The sequence below is a fragment of the Neolamprologus brichardi genome, chromosome 11 (assembly GCF_056152115.1).
Source record: "Neolamprologus brichardi isolate AB-2024 chromosome 11, ASM5615211v1, whole genome shotgun sequence".
In the NCBI taxonomy this organism is placed as follows: domain Eukaryota; kingdom Metazoa; phylum Chordata; class Actinopteri; order Cichliformes; family Cichlidae; genus Neolamprologus; species Neolamprologus brichardi.
Genome location: NC_142114.1, coordinates 6,457,759 through 6,474,844, shown reverse-complemented (window position 1 = coordinate 6,474,844; position 17,086 = coordinate 6,457,759). Strand labels below are relative to the sequence as shown.

The window sequence follows — 17,086 nt, the reverse complement described above, 5'->3', positions numbered from 1 at the left end:
TCTTTTTTTCTCTTTCTGTTCTCATCATTAGCGGACTGCAGAACATTTGATAGTTAGTTCATTTCTGCACATCTAAAGGGATCACATCAGTAAATGGGGAAAGGGAGCCTTGAAGTGTAATTCCTGACTTGACCTGGTTGGAAGAGCCTTCACTGAGATATCACAATGTCAGGTAATTATCTTTCAACATTAATCCACAATTTAGACTATTTAAAGTGTCATGTTTTACAGAGTTCTTGGAAACTTACTTGGGTTATAAAGTGTAATGTTCAAAGCTGCACGCATTGTCACAGAGATCTAAAACCAAATGCTGTGACTGAAACTATGTCAAAGTTACTTCATGATTTCTAATTTCATGTTAAATCTGTAGATCTTATTTTTACTGTTGCTTTTTTAATAGTAGTTAAAAACAACACAACACTGCCACAATGCCTTAATACAACTTTTACAAGTGCTGTTATCTCCATCCATGTATCTGTTACTTTCAGAATAATAATGGTAATATTGTAAAATCATGGTAATAGTGTTAAAACCTTTCATCACATCCAAAACAATGCTTACATTGAAAATTACAATAACACAGATAAACAAACCCAATGAAATAGTCGGTCATAGGTTTATTATGGAATACCATCCTCGTTTAACATTTTTAATCCCAACAAAACCAGTTATCAGATTTGTTACAATAATGGTGCAGGTTTAAATCATAGACAGTGTGAAGAAGATTTAAATCCTATTTTTATTTTTTTAAAAGAAGCATTTTATGGATTAACGATGTTCCCAAGGAGGGAGTACCAATGAGCACCAATAGGTGGCAAAATTACCCCCACTGTCAACTGCCTGGGGGGCCAAACCAGCAGAAGTGAATGGATTATTTGTGGTGCTCATAGCAAAGGAAAACCTCCTTTAAAACAGAAACATGTCATCAGCAATAGGTTGGCAATTCAGGCTGCACTTGATAAGGGTTGAAACGGCATTACGAAACCAAACCTAACACTTTGATGCAATGAGCATTCAAAAATAAATCAAGTAAAGCTCTAACGGTAGCATGTGTTTACAGCAGTAAAGAAGTCTTTGATATACTGTTATGCATCTTAACTGTCGCAGCCTGTGCTGAAATTAATATAAAAAATAATCATAGTAAATCTTTCTCTTTCTTTCTGCAGAAGAAAACACCACATTCTATGATTACTCTGAGAACGACACAGGCTATTCCCCTGCCAACCTAACTGAAGTAAAGGACTTTAACAAAGTGTTTCTCACCACTCTCTACAGTTTGGTTTTCATCCTGGGCTTCATAGGTAGGTGTGTCCTCTTGTGTGTATGCTGTGGAGATTATGAGTTTCTACACATTGCACAGACCTCCTTTTCTGGGAATTTCCATTTTGCGTACTTTTACGTATGTATGTTGGTGTGTGTATGTGAGACACAGATGAAACGGGAAAGAAAGAATGTTGTTCAACATGTAACAGTGTGACAGGTAGGGCTGGGCCATATCATACCGTTCACGGTAATACCGGTATAATGTTGGGCAACGATAAGAAAATGAAATATCGCGATAGAATACGGGTAAAACGTGCATGCGCAGTGCCTTTGTTTCCGCACATGGCAGAAAAAGCATGGCGGCGACGGAGAATGGTTTGTAAAAATGCTGAAACTTCAGTGGTGTGGAATTGGTTTAGCTTTCGTCAGTCAGATACACACCACAGCACAATTTTGATAGAGCATGCTAGCGGACCGTCGTTATTACCGTGTTTTTTGGAAAATACGGCACACTTAAAATCAGTCCTTTGATTTTTCTGAAAATCAACAGTGCCCCTTATAATCCCGTGTGCCTTATGTATGAATTCTGGTTGTGTTTACTGACCTGAAACGATTTTATGTGGTACACGGCGCTCGAAAATCTGTCAAATGTTTTAGTACGACTTTGCTAAGCTACGAACCCGCACCCCTTGATGGATTGTCTGAGCATTACGGCTACCGTAGGCAGGAGCCTCGCGGAGTGATACGTACTGTGCTTCAACATAATATTACCATATTGTTTGTGTATAACCTCTTTTTAAGTTTTGTGGATATTATACATGGTTATGCTGAGGATATGTCAGTCAATTTCCACTGGAAATGCCTTTTGGTTAAACTGTCAGCAAGGAATTTGCACTGATACATTTTTATATAACTTTAATGCACATAAAAAACAGCTGCTTGTTTAATTGAAAATAAAGTGATGGGGTTTTTTTGCACTAATAAAGTTGTGGAGTTGTAAAGCATTTTGTCTAGTGTCAATTATATCGTCAGTTATATCGTTATCACAAATTTTCAAATGTATATCGTGATAAATATTTTTGGTCATATTGCCCTGCTCTACTGACAGGTACATATATTATGTCTTTTATTCTGAAGGTAACGGGCTAGTGGTGTGTGTCCTGGTGAAGCATCGCAATCAGAGCAACCTGACAGACATCTGCCTCTTCAACCTGGCTCTGTCTGACCTCCTCTTCGTCTTCACGCTGCCTTTCTACTCTCACAACGCCAGGGTCGGCCAGTGGACTTTTGGAGACTTCATGTGCCGTTTGATCTCCGGCTCTCACCACATTGGCTTCTTCAGCAGCATCTTCTTCATGGTTGTTATGACGCTGGAGCGCTACATGATCATTGTCCACGCTCACAGGGTTGCACGCTATCGCACAAAGGCGGTAGCCATCATTCTGACCGTGCTCGTTTGGATGCTGAGCTTGTTTGTGTCTCTGCCAGATTTCATCTTCATAAAGGCAATAGGACAGGAATCCCAAGGGGTGGAGTGTGACTACCCCGAGGAGAGCAACGTCTGGGAGCGTTACAGCCTGTTCACCATAAATGTGCTGGGTCTCATCATTCCCTTGCTGGTGATGGTAGGTTGCTACTCCAGAATCATTCCCACGCTGGTGAGCATGAAGACCGCAAAGAAGCACCGCATCGTCAAGCTGATCATCTGTATAGTGCTTGCATTTTTCTTACTATGGGCTCCATATAACATTTCCCTTTTCCTGGAGTTTCTTCAGAAAAGAGGAATAATCCACAATGATAAAACCTGGTACAAAAATATAAGTCTGTCAAAAACAGTGACCGAAGCCTTAGCTTACACTCACTGCTGTCTGAATCCCATCATTTATGCTTTTGTGGGAGAGAAGTTTATGAGACGAGCCTTGCAGCTGCTGAAAAAGTTTGTGCCTTTTTATGGAAGATATTTGTCAGACAGCTCATTCAGGAGAAGCTCAGTTATGTCCAGGGGCTCTGAAGTCACCTCTGCTTCTTTTAAACTATAGAAGGTGGAGGGCAGTTGTAACTGTTTTTGTCATGAATGTTTTAGTGTTCAGTTTCAGTGTTTTTCCTGTTAGTTTTGTTTGTTTAGTCACTTTGCCACATACCACCAGTGTTTTTCACCAGTGTCTCTCCTTTAAAGTTTGTCTGTACACCTTTAGATCCTGCTAATGTTGTTATGACCATAAGATTTCAAATGTGTTATAAACGACACTATTCTGTTACCATAGCCATATGTTTTAGAGAATCTCACGTCTTTTCTAAACTCTGTGCAATGCCCTTTCTTCTTCTGCTCAGGCTTAATGAAACTTGCTTAAACTGAACCTTTTGTTTACAACAGTATTTGCAACAATCTGTTAGTTTGTTTTTTGTCACACATCTTTAATGAACTTGTGGAAAAGTGGCTTATTCAAATGTATGGAATTCTGAAGTTGGGTTTTAGAATAACTTTTGAAAAAAATGCTTTATGCCAGCATTTATAATGGAATTTGATTGGAAACAAACCTTCCAGTGTTGGTTTTTGTCTCATATATATATATATATATATATATATATATATATATACACACACACATATATGTGTGTGTGTGTGTGTGTGTGTGTATGTGTGTGTGTGTGTAATATACAGTGGACTGACCTACTTTTGCTCCCTTTTACTTTTACATTGTAAATAAATTCTTTTCTTTTGCCTCAGTAACTTTGACTCCCATTTCAGAAGGGTTTTTGGTTTTGGTTTTTTGTAACGTGCCTGCACACTGTACTGTTTTCCAGGTATCGATCTTATGCACGCTTATGTTTTGTTATGATACTTGTACTTGTACTTGGACTGTTCATGAATCAAGGCTGGCATCCACTCGTCTCTTGTCCTCATTTTCTATCAGAATTTTCTTAAGTCAAAACATTTTACTGCAGATCTTGAATTTACTCAAAATAAAAATCACATTGGGTTCTTAATTGTCCCTGTGACATCGGGGAAGTACACTTAAGAGCAGCTTAAGTGGTAATATTCTACATTCATTCCATATGTTTGTATCTCAACTTGAACAAAGTTCAATTCCTAAAATTAAAATAACTCAAATAAAAACTTGTTACAACCAAAATATGTAGAAGAGCATCGCTGAATGTATAATATACATTGACCTAGATGTGCTACAGCAGCAAAAGACCACACTGGATGCCATTCCGATCAACAGATCAAGAAACTGAGGCAGCAGTTTGCTCTACATAGTTTGGACAACTGAAGACTGGGAAATGCTGTCAGTTCATATTATTCTTGAGTTCTGCTGCCATACTTGGATGGCAGGGACATGATGTCAGATGTTAGAATTGGGTATAAACAACATGAAAGGATGGATCGATCCTTCCTTGTATCAACAGTTCATGGTGCTGCTGCTGGTGTAATGGTGTGGGGAATATTTTCGTGGAAACGTTTGTGACCCTCAGCACCAACTGAGCATCCTGAGTATTGCTTTTGACTATGTGCATCACTGTAGAGTTTCCGTCTTCTGATGGCTGATTCCAGCAGGAGCACCCACCATGTCATAGAGTTCAAATCACCACACACTGTTATTTTTACATGACAAGTTCAATGTGCTCCAACGGCTTCCACAGCCATCACAGCCTAAATCCACCAGACCAGCTTTGGGATGTGGCTGAACTGGAGGTTTGTCTTTATGAATGTGCTGCCACCGGAGCACATTCATAATGTGCTCCGTTACCAGAGCTGGAAAGTGAGTTATTCAGGAGAACTCTCCCCAGCATTAGCTGCCCTGCTACTGTACCACCTTAATAAACCATGGTGAGGAAAAACATCTTGTGCTTAAGCGTCTGTGTGAAAGTTACTGCATATATGTTCAGTGCAGACAGATATATAGTGCAAATGGTTATATAGGTATATAAGTCATCCAAAAATCCCCCTGCCCCCCCTTCCCTGTCACTCTTCATTATATCTATCAAAAAAGGACCCAATATTATTATTTTTTAAAGAAAATGAATGTGCAGCCACCAAATCTACAGCAGCTGCACGATGCTATCACATCAACATGAACCAAAATAACTAAGGAATGTTTGCAGCACCTGTTGAAAGTTAAAGTGGGTCCAACACAGTATTAGTGAGGCATAATGGCGAAAGTCTCCTGTTAGTACAAAGTATATAATATGTAGCAGTGGTGTACATTAATGAGTCCAAGAAGAAAAACAAATAAAAATAGAAACAATAACAATAAAAATAAACTGTCTGTCAAAACCAGCAGTCATTTAGTCAAAGTAGAAATTTCTGTCACCATTTGCTGTGTTGTGCTTTGAACCATTTTCTGTCAGTCTAGATTTCAAGCAGACTCCTGATAAAGATCAGACTTGGGGACGTACAGGAAACAACACCTTTTTTTTTCTCTCTTTCTGTTCTCATCATTAGCGGACTGCAGAACTTTTGATAGTTAGTTCATTTCTGCATACCTAAAGGGATCGCAGCAATAAACGGGGAAAGGGAGCCTTGAAGTGTAATTCCTGACTTGACCTGGTTGGAAGAGCCTTCACTGAGATAGCACAATGTCAGGTAATTATCTTTCAACGTTAATCCACAATTTAGACTATTTAAAGTGTCATGTTTTACAGAGTTCTTGGAAATTTACTTGGGTTATAAAGTGTAATGTTCAAAGCTGCACGCATTGTCACAGAGATCTAAAACCAAATGCTGTGACTGAAACTACGTCAAAGTTACTTCATGATTTCTAATTTCATGTTAAATCTGTAGATCTTATTTTTACTGTTGTTTTTTTAATAGTAGTTAAAAACAACACAACACTGCCACAATGCCTTAATACAACTTTTACAAGTGCTGTTATCTCCATCCATGTATCTGTTACTTTCAGAATAATAATGGTAATATTGTAAAATCATGGTAATAGTGTTAAAACCTTTCATCACATCCAAAACAATGCTTACATTGAAAATTACAATAACATAGATAAACAAACCCAATAGTTGGTTGTAGGTTTATTATGGAATACCATCCTCGTTTAACAATTTTAATCCCAACAAAACCAGTTATCAGATTTGTTACAATAATGGTGCAGGTTTAAATCATAGACAGTGTGAAGAAGATTTTAATACTATTTTTGTAAAAAAAAAAAAAAGAAAAAAAAAAAAAGCAGCATTTTATGGATTAACGATGTTCCCAAGAGGGAGTACCATTGAGCACCAATAGGTGGCAAAATCACCCCCACTGTCAACTGCCTGGGGGGCCAAACCAGCAGACGTGAATGGATTATTTGTGGTGCTCATAGCAAAGGAAAACCTCCTTTAAAACAGAAACATGTCATCAGCAATAGGTTGGCAATTCAACTGGCACTTGATAAGGGTTGAAACGGCATTACGAAACCAAACCTAACACTTTGATGCAATGAGCATTCAAAAATAAATCCAGTTAACCTCCAACGGCAGCATGTGTTTACAGCAATAAAGAAGTCTTTGTGTAGCTTTTTAGACATACTGTTTTGCATCTTATTTGTCGTAGCCTGTGCTGAAATTAATAGAAATAATAATGTTAATAACAAATCTTTCTCTCTCTTTCTGCAGAAGAAAACACCACATTCTATGATTATTCAGATTACTTAGAGCTTGCTAACGACACAGACCATTCCCCTGCCAACCTAAGTGATGTAAAGGACTTTAACAAAGTGTTTCTCACCACTCTCTACAGTTTGGTTTTCATCCTGGGCTTCATAGGTAGGTGTGTCCTCTTGTGTGTATGCTGTGGAGATTATGAGTTTCTACACATTGCACAGACCTCCTTTTCTGGGAATTTCCAACTTGCTGACTTTTAACTATGTATGTAGGTGTATGTATGTGAGACACAGATGAAACGGGAAAGAGAGAATGTTGTTCAACATGTAACAGTGTGACAGGTACACTTATTGTGTAACTTCTCCCAAAGGTAACGGGCTAGTGGTGTGTGTCCTGGTGAAGCACCGGTATCAGAGCAACCTGACAGACATCTGCCTCTTCAACCTGGCTCTCTCTGACCTCCTCTTTGTCTTCACGCTGCCTTTCTACTCTCACTATGCCAGGGTCGGCCAGTGGACCTTTGGAGACTTCATGTGCCATTTGATCTCCGGCTCTCACCACACTGGCTTCTTCAGCAGCATCTTCTTCATGGTTGTCATGACGCTGGACCGCTACATGATCATCGTGCACACTCACAGGGTTGCACGTTATCGCACAAAGAGGGCTTCCATCATTCTGACCGTGCTGGTTTGGATGCTGAGCTTGTTTGTGTCTCTGCCAGATTTTATCTTCAGAAAGGCAATAGGACAGGAATCCCAAGGGGTGGAGTGTGACTACCCCGAAGAGAGCAACGTCTGGGAGCGTTACAGCCTGTTCACCATAAATGTGCTGGGTCTCATCATTCCCTTGTTGGTGATGGTAGGTTGCTACTCCAGAATCATTCCCACGCTGGTGAGCATGAGGACCGCAAAGAAGCACCGCATCGTCAAGCTGATCATCTGCATAATGCTTGCATTTTTCTTACTATGGGCTCCATATAACATTTCCCTTTTCCTGGAGTTTCTTCAGAAAAGAGGAATAATCCACAATGATAAAACCTGGTACAAAAATATAAGTCTGTCAAAAACAGTGACCGAGGCATTAGCTTACACTCACTGCTGTCTGAATCCCATCATATATGCTTTTGTGGGAGAGAAGTTTATGAGACGAGCCTTGCAGCTGCTGAAAAAGTTTGTGCCTTTTTATGGAAGATATTTGTCAGACAGCTCATTCAGGAGAAGCTCAGTTATGTCCAGGGGCTCTGAAGTCACCTCTGCTTCTTTGAAACTATAGAAGGTGGAGGGCAGTTGTAACTGTTTTTGTCATGAATGTTTTAGTGTTCAGTTTCAGTGTTTTTCCTGTTAGTTTTGTTTGTTTGTCACTTTGCCACATACCACCAGTGTTTTTCACCAGTGTCTCTCCTTTAAAGTTTGTCTGTACACCTCTAGATACTGCTAATGTTGTTATGACCATAAGATTTCAGATGTGTTATAAATGACTGTGAAAAGGCGTTTATTCAAATGTATGGCATTCTGAAGTTGGGAATTTGATGTTAAAGAAACTTTCCAGTGTTGATTTTTTTCTCACTTTTTAAATATATATATAATATACAGTGGTCTGACCTACTTTTACTACCTTTTACTTTCACATTGTAAATAAATTCTTTTCTTTTGCCTCAATAACTTTGACTCCCATTTCAGTTGGGTTTTTGTTTTTGCTCTTTTTTTATTCTGCCTGCATACTGTACTGTTTTCCAGGTATTGATCTTATGCACACTTATGTTTTGTATGACACTTGTACCTGTACTTGGACTGTTCATGAATCAAGGCTGGCATCCACTCAGCTCTTGTCCTCATTTTGTATCAGAATTTTCTTAATTCAAAACATTTTACTGCAGATCTTGAATTTACTCAAAATAAAAATCACATTGGGTTCTTAACTGTGACATCGGGGAAGTACACTTAAGAGCAGCTTGAAGTGGTCACATTCATTCTATATGCTTTTATCTCAAGTTAAGCAAATTTCACTTCCTACAATATTTAACTGATAAAATGAAAATTCTGCATCCACTCATGAATTGTGAAATGATCAAATTCATTTGTCCCAGATTAATTTATTAGACAAGTAATTGTTCACTATCATGAAAGCTTTGTAGTTACTGATGAGCTTCTATTAACACAGAATCAAATTATTTTCATTTGAATACATTTTCCCTTTCCTATTTAAATCTAATGATCACGCACGAAGGGACAATTGTTGAAAACGTACACCAACAACTTTGTGTGAGAGAAATGAAGTTGCAGGGAAGCACAAGTACACATATTTGCATAAACTTACCTTATACTTTTAGCTTATCCTACCTTATACATTTCACTTCAGAAAGAGAAAGACTTTTTAATTTTTTTATCCCATGCATTGACACAACACTGCAAGAGATAAACAGGTAACATAAGGCTCCGCAGGCTAGGCCCACTATGCTACCCAAGCCTGCCCTGGAAAATGAGCAAGAGACACATAGCTGAAGCCTTACTGGCTTGGACATCACATCATGTGTTGAGGAACCAGGACACACTGATGAGAAGTAGGCTACTGAAGTATCAAGGCATAAGTGGACAAGCACTGAGAATAGATGTTTGAATGCTACTACACCCAATATATAGAGTAATGGCAAAACATCTGACAGCTATGTGTTTAAACATCCTTAATTGGCAACTGCTATCACAACTAGAGATTGATGAGTTACAACACAAATGATACGGCAAGGGGTGCTAGCATGTCAGGTCAGGAGGGAGATATCATCACCCCACCCTCAAAGATTGGCCACCGAGCCCCAAGAACAATTAGTGCATTAAAGGCATTTAATATAAGAGCAGCTTACATGAGAGACAGGCTCATAGCTAAGGTGGAAACCTGGACACTTCATGGTCGATTACCAAGATTACATTAAGTACACCTGAAAGTCTGCTAAAAGAGATGTGAATGTAGCATTTTGGACAATCCCTACTGCGACCATCACTGAAAACAAGCAGCTGAACGACACAATGGCAACAATGATCCTTGAGATGTTGGCTACAAGATGAACAGCCACATAGAGCAGTGCTCTTTATGAAAAAGGAGATTGGAGGTAAAGATCAAGGCAGCACGGAGGGAGGTTAGCCAATTCTAAGAGTGGCTTATACGTGTGGCAGAAAGATGCAATAAAGAAAGGGATGTACTAAGAAGTGCAACTAGCTGCCAATAGCTTAGGCCCTAGGAGCTCCCAAGCAAGACTCAAAGCATTGGCTAGCTGCTTGAAGAGGTACCAGAGAGACAGAAGCCAGTAGAAAACCCAGATGTTCTCCACTGAACCATCAAAGATGCAATCCCAGTGGCACTTCACTCCATAAATGTTTGGCAGTGCAAATGAATGAGCTGTTAATGGATGAGAGCTAGCCAGAACGGCTAACGGCTATATTAACTCGAAAAACTGATGTACTATTAGCTTTCAGTGTAAACTAGACATTCATGAATAAATAACAAAAACATATAGGCTGTGTTCAGAAATCAAAGCTGGAAGGCTGCTGCACCTGTCCCTTTAAACAAGAGGTTTGTAAGTAGCACAGAAGGACCCAACTGGAGTAACTTGTTCTGTACACAACATGACAAGTGACAAACACACTCTTTAGCTTCTGACTTTCTCTCTGAGATGCAACCTTACTTTTAAATGCATACATTTTTTCAGCGCAGTCTCATTTTCACAGTTCTGTTGCTAATCTTGACAATCTGTCTATTTTGCATTGGCCAATTTGTGAAAAACACACAAAATATTGAGAGGAGGAGGGATTTTGTATTTTTTATGGGTCAGAGTAATTTTTCATGTTGTTTTTGTTTTTGAGTTAAAATCTCAAAAAAAAAAAAAAAATTTGATTATAGAAATGCACTCATTAACAAGCTGAAGGTAATAGCTTTCTTTGAATCAGTTTTTCACTGTGATGCTAAAACCATGTGTTAGTTAGGTAAAAGTGCTTATCAAGAGGTCAGCTTAGGTGACAACCAGGCCCCTGAGAATGAGAAATGGTTTTACAGTTATGTATTTTTGTTTCTTTGTTGGATAAGCAGCTTGTATTAAGCCATATAGCAATAGCTGGCCCACGAAGCAGGGCTTCAATGTGTTGTCTGCAAAAACTGATCACTCAAAGATTATATCTCTGACAATCCGGTATGCACATTTGTCATAAATGAGTTGTGTGACTAATGCACAGGTTTGCTAGATAAAGACTAGCAAGCTTAAAAAATAGGCTGCCTTTCCTTATCTGGATGATCTAGTATGCATCAAGATTTTTACACTGACTTGCTCACTGTCGCTCAGGTTATCATGCATAAAAACAGTTTGTCTTTTAAAAGATACTTTTGGCCTTTTTGAAATTATATCAATGATACATCAGTACAAAATGCAGTCATGGTGGAGTGTGCCGACTGTTCTCATTTGTTTTTGTGATTTTTAATAAAGGTTACATTATTAAAGCACTTGTATTTAAACGAGGCAGTGTTTATTTCTAAACTTGTTTATGTCTCTATCTGAAAAAAATATAGAATAAAATAAAGCCTTTTTTGTTTTTACATAACCAGGAACAACCAGCCCCATACTGTGTGACAAACAGCCCCATGATGGAATTGGTTGTCACAAAGTGTTAGAGTGTGGTAATTACTTTTTGTTACAGTTAATTGCAAACATGATAAGCAGACCCATTTTGAGCCAGCCCGAACCTTAAATTTCAACTTAATGAAGGAATTGGTATTTAAGGATATTTCAACGATCAACCATTTCAGCAGTACTAAAAAGTGGGCCAACAGATGTTGGTCTATGCCAGACCTTCCCAAAGTGTGGGGCCCGGGGGCGCGGTATGAAAAGGGGAGGGGGGAAACAAAACGCTTGGACACTGCTAGCATGGGGCGGCCACAGAAACGCAAAGCAGGAAATGAAGCATCGCTGAATATGTTTCCAAACCAACTTCATTCTAAGCCAAAGACTAGAAAATATGGTGAAGCATATTTGCCCTTTGGTTTCACCTGCACAAGTGCCGAGGTAGGTCTCCCCTGCAAAATTGGTTTTCACTGGGCTCTTCAAATCACGGACAAACAGCATCCCACATTCTTGATTTTTAGTTCAAACACTTGTTGTAATGACTAACTACTCCTGACATTTTGGAGATGTTAGCTGTTTATACAGTAAAGTTACTGTGGGATACAAATAATATCAGGCTGATCCTGTCACGATTTGTTCCCCCGGTTCAAATCACGGACTAACAGTATCCCACAGCTGTTTATGTTTTTCAACCTATTTTGCACAGAGAGGCATTTTTTGAAAATGAATTGATAGCAATGTTGAATATTATAGCACATGAAAAAAACAACAACAACTACACATAAAATAATCACACCGTGATGCCTCTGCCTTTCTAAATGGAGGGACAGTAACTGCGTGTGTATGTAAGCCTGTAAAAACCGAAGACAGTCAGATTAACAGTATTTTGTCTCTATCTGCCATTCTGCAATTCACCTCTTGTAAACAATAACGTGGCGCACAGCGTGACGTGGAAGGCACATACCTTTGACGTTGTGTGACAAACTCTGTATTCCTCATAAACGCAAAAAAGGAGTTTTAAAAAATCTCAATTTTCGGTGATTCGAAACGCCGTTTACGTGTGAACGAAACAGCTGCGTTGTCAAAAATACTCGTGTAGGTGTGGAGATAGCATAAAAGAGTTAGTAGTTTATTTTATTACTACCTGTAATTTATTGCAGGTTACTTGTATTTGCTTAATTGTTTACTAAATGTTTGAGGTGTGAAATAAACCGCAATGGAGCTAAATAAGGGTGTGTGGTTGGAAGATGTGTTTGTGCGTGTGCACGTGCGGGGGGGGGGGGGCAAACATTTTCTTGTAAAACAAAGGGGGGCCTGGCAAAAAAAAGTTTGGGAACCACTGGTCTATGCTGTAAGTAAAGGCAAACAGTAGGAGAGAAGGAGACATAAACTGCTAAGAAAACAAGTTGAAGGAGATAATATGTACTGAAACAGCAAAGATTGACACGAAAACACAGAAACACACTCAGTACTTGTGTTTGTTATAGAAATACTATAAATGGGCCTTTCTACATTCCAAGGTTGTCCCTCAGAATTATGTTTTCCCACATAGGTCTAAATGTGTGCATGTGATAATTATAGCTTGATAGCTACAATTAGCTCCACTAGACACCAACATCATGTCCTGTTTGTGAAGTAATTATCTGGGGTAGTTCACTGGGTTTTCAGTTCTTGTGGTTATTTTTGGTTGTATTATGAAATATTTTCATGGCTATAGTTGCTTGCAGAGATGCCCTTCTTTATATTTTACCAGAGGTGCTATGTTTTTGTTTAACACACCAGTCTCCAATTTTAAAAAAAGCACTAACATTACCTCAGAGGACTGGTTACTTTGTGACTTCATGCATTCACCCCTCACATGTCTGTTTTCCAGTTTTTCCATTTTGTTCTGTGTCGTTTGGTGGTTTTGACCAAAAGAGGAGAGTTCCTCCTCTTTTGGAGTTAGTTCCTCTTCACAAAGAGCTGCACAGCAGATTAGGGCGACCGTGGCTCAGGGGGTTGGGAAGTGAATCTGTAACCGGAAGGTTCGATCCCTGGGCTCTCTGTACTGGTCGTTGTGTCCTTGGGCAAGACACTTTACTCTACTGCCTACTGGTGTTGGCCAGAGGGGCCGATGGCGTGATATGGCAGCCTCGCTTCTGTCAGTCTGCCCCAGGGCAGCTGTGGCTACAACCGTAGCTTGCCTCCACCAGTGTGTGAATGTGAGAGTGAATGAATAATGGCATTGTAAAGCGCTTTGGGTGCCTTGAAAAGCGCTATATAAATCATTATTATTATTATTATTATTAAGAAGACTTTAAATTCAACTTAAAGTTAAAATGTTGGCGATTTTATTTACTGTACTGTTTTGTGGCGGCACTGACACGGACAGAAGTTTGCAGTGAAGAGGAAGATCTGTGGTCTCTCACAAAGATCGATGGAGAGGGAGAGAGCTTATCCTAACCTATCACAAGAGGGTATTCAAACACAACACCCTCTCAAGTATAAAATATCTGCACATGTCAGTAAAGCTGCAGTTAAAGTTACGATGGTGATTGGATTCTGTGTGCTGCTGTAGCCATCTCCTCACACAAAATGGCTTATAAACTCCAAGCTCTAAATTTCTATCCACCTGCTAAAAAAATACGACAGTTCCAACAAGTTACACTACAGATTTTTGTGTATGTTTTCCTAGTATCAACCCGGAGAAGACATTGGAAATAAGACCCATCTTCTTATTATTTGAGGGTGGAATATTTGCTGTAGAGTAAAAATTGTGGGATTGTTTAAAGAATTTTTCTGTATCTCCCATTTTACTGGTTGACTAGTTCACTGTAGCATTATCAATTACTCAACTGGAAGGAATTTGGGAGATTTCAAAAAAAAAATTTAAACAATACATTTATAAAAACTTGGAGAAAAAAAGTAGACAGAGTTATTTTAGCCATTTGATTTGCTGGAAGAACAGTGCCTCTATGACACCCAGTCTGAGAGGATATGGGTATTGAGGAATAACAACAAATAATAAAGAATTTAGATGACGGCAGCATATGTTGAGATGATTCAGTGTTTATAAAATCACATCATTTATAAACCCTTTAACGCTTTAAGCAAAGTCCAACAGTCATTTTCTGAAGCTGTTAATATGTGTCCACATGTCCTGTCTTTCTCTTTAAAGTTTTATTGCTGCTTGGATGTCAAGCTATATCTTTAACAACAGAATCCTGATAAGGATCTCACTTAGGGCACATACACGAAACAACATGTGCACTTCTGTTTCTGTGGTCCTCATTATCGGACTGCAGACATCAAGACGGTTACTTCACCTCTGCATGTCTGGAGGCATCACGTCAGTAAAAGAGGGAAAAGGAAGCTTGAAGTGGAATTCCTGGCTGTACCTGGAAGAACCTTCACTGAGACATCGCCATGGAAGGTGAATATATTTTAACAGCAATTCAGTATTTGGTTGTCTTTGAAAATTGTTTGCAAAAAGGTACAAATTCTATGCATTGTCACAATGTCATTAAAGTTCATCTTAAGGCTTTTGTGTTTTCCTATCATTTAATGTCCTATCATTTAACTCATATGAACTAAATAAGTTATAATAATTCAGGTTTAATTAACAGACCAAATCCTATTTTAGTGTAGCAGTGGTATCTTATGGATTGATGATGGTGGGAAATGAAGGGGTGAGAAACTTCCAAAAATATACCTGTGGGAAAATAAACCCTCATTTATCAATTATCTCTGAGGGGCCAAAATGCCAGGTAACAACAGTTCAGTCAATGATTGTCAGTGGTTTTCTCAGAAAAGGAAAAATCACCTTTAAAAAACACACAAAAGTAACCTTTGATCGGGCCACTACAGCCAGCACTTTCTTCTCCTGTCGCATCCCCAACAGTCAGCAGCAGGTGTATACAGTAGCAGTTGTGTTTGTGTTTCCTAATAAATAGGCTCTAATCCTGATGCATGTGTGTTGTATCTTAATTGTTGACATTTTAAAAGCTTTTCTCTCCCTTTGCAGGAGAGAACATCACAGAATACACCACAATGTATGATTACAGCACTTTTTTTACTGACGATGGAAGCTACACTCCTATCAGCTACAGCGACGTAATGGACTTCATCAGAGTGTTTCTGGCCACTCTCTATAGTTTGGTTTTCATCCTGGGCTTCATAGGTAGGTGCGTCCTCTTGTGTGTATATTATGGGTGTTGGATTGTATTTAAATGTATGAAAGTGTGTGTATGTAAGAGAAAGAGAGATGATGATGTTCTACATGTAACAGTGTGACAAGTACACTTATTGTGTAACTTCTCCCAAAGGTAACGGACTAGTGGTGTGTGTCCTGGTGAAGCATCGCAATCAGAGCAACCTGACAGACATCTGCCTCTTCAACCTGGCTCTGTCTGACCTCCTCTTCGTCTTCACGCTGCCTTTCTACTCTCACTATGCCAGGGTCGGCCAGTGGACTTTTGGAGACTTCATGTGCCGTTTAGTCTCCGGCTCTCACCAGATTGGCTTCTTCAGCAGCATCTTCTTCATGGTTGTCATGACGCTGGACCGCTACATGATCATCTTGCATGCTCACAGGGTTGCACGTTATCGCACAAAGAGGGCAGCCATCATTCTGACCTTGCTCGTTTGGATGCTGAGCTTGTTTGTCTCTCTGCCGGATTTTATCTTCACACAGGAAACAGAAGAGTACCAGAAGTTTGGATGTGACTATCCCGAGGAGAGAAAAATCTGGGCTCATTATAACCTGTTCACCGCAAATGTGCTGGGTCTCGTGATTCCTTTGTTGGTGATGGTAGGTTGCTACTCCAGGATCATTCCCACACTGGTGAGCATGAGGACCTCAAAGAAGCACCGCATCGTCAAGCTGATCATCTGTATAGTGGTTGCATTTTTCTTGCTCTGGGCTCCATATAACATTTCTCGTTTCTTGAAGTTTCTTCAGGAAAAAGGAAAAATCCCACATGATGAAACTTGGGAGAAAAATTTAATGAAATCAATAATAGTGACCCAGGCCTTAGCTTACGCTCACTGCTGCCTGAACCCCATCATATACGCTTTTGTGGGAGAGAAGTTTATGAGACGAGCCTTGCAGCTGCTGAAAAAGTTTGTGCCTGGTTACAGCAGAGATGTGGCAGACAGGAGAAGCACAGTTATGTCCAGATCCACTGAAGTCACCTCCACTTACATCTATGGAGGTCAGTTGTAGCCACAGTACTCTTCACCCGTGTCTTAGCTTCAAGGCCTGTCTGCACACGTTTAGACCATTTGAATGAATATAACCTCTTAGCACTGCCACCTGCTTTACAGAATTTCAAGTCTTTTCTAAACTCTGTGTAATGCTTTTCCTTCGTCTGCTCAGGCCAAATGAAACTTGCTGGTGCTGTAAACTGAACTTGTTGTTCACAGCAGCCTGTAACAGTTTGCTTTCTTCTTATACGTGTTTTTAATGAGCTGTGGAAAAAGTGTTTCATTCAAATGTATCGCATTATGAAGTTAAGGTTTAGAAGCATAATTTCCACATTTCACATCATAATGGAATTTGATATGTTTATGTGGAACAAACTTTCCAGTGTTGCCAGATTTTATGCTCTCACTTTTGTATTTCTGTACATTATTCGGTGTGCT

At 39.4% G+C, this 17,086-nt stretch overlaps 3 protein-coding genes across 3 annotated transcripts; all 3 read left to right on the top strand.

Annotated features, from left to right (window-relative positions):
- The first annotated feature begins 868 nt into the window (after positions 1-868).
- LOC148100456 (C-C chemokine receptor type 1-like) lies at positions 869-3,302 on the top strand. The gene is made up of 3 exons (XM_087847694.1): positions 869-935; positions 1,167-1,301; positions 2,401-3,302. Exons 1-3 carry the CDS (start codon positions 920-922, stop codon positions 3,300-3,302), a joined length of 1,053 nt encoding a protein of 350 aa, XP_087703820.1. The 5' UTR covers positions 869-919.
- Positions 3,303-5,844: 2,542 nt separating this feature from the next.
- Positions 5,845-8,133, top strand: LOC102787203 (C-C chemokine receptor type 2-like). The gene is made up of 3 exons (XM_006804409.2): positions 5,845-5,851; positions 6,874-7,023; positions 7,232-8,133. Exons 1-3 carry the CDS (start codon positions 5,845-5,847, stop codon positions 8,131-8,133), a joined length of 1,059 nt encoding a protein of 352 aa, XP_006804472.2.
- A 7,336-nt stretch (positions 8,134-15,469) lies between these two features.
- On the top strand, positions 15,470-16,667 carry LOC102787500 (C-C chemokine receptor type 2-like). Its single transcript, XM_006804410.2, has 2 exons — positions 15,470-15,623; positions 15,769-16,667. The coding sequence occupies exons 1-2, from the start codon at positions 15,494-15,496 to the stop codon at positions 16,665-16,667; spliced, it is 1,029 nt and encodes a 342-aa protein (XP_006804473.2). The 5' UTR covers positions 15,470-15,493.
- Positions 16,668-17,086: the final 419 nt, after the last annotated feature.

Excerpts from the sequence above, each read along its gene's own strand:
- LOC102787203 (XM_006804409.2), top strand. Across the intron at positions 7,024-7,231 it reads TTTCATCCTGGGCTTCATAG|GTAACGGGCTAGTGGTGTGT; the intron begins GTAGGTGTGTCC and ends CTTCTCCCAAAG.
- LOC148100456 (XM_087847694.1), top strand. Across the intron at positions 1,302-2,400 it reads TTTCATCCTGGGCTTCATAG|GTAACGGGCTAGTGGTGTGT; the intron begins GTAGGTGTGTCC and ends TTTATTCTGAAG.
- LOC102787500 (XM_006804410.2), top strand. The coding sequence starts at position 15,494 with ATGTATGATTACAGCACTTTTTTTACTGACGATGGAAGCTACACTCCT. Across the intron at positions 15,624-15,768 it reads TTTCATCCTGGGCTTCATAG|GTAACGGACTAGTGGTGTGT; the intron begins GTAGGTGCGTCC and ends CTTCTCCCAAAG.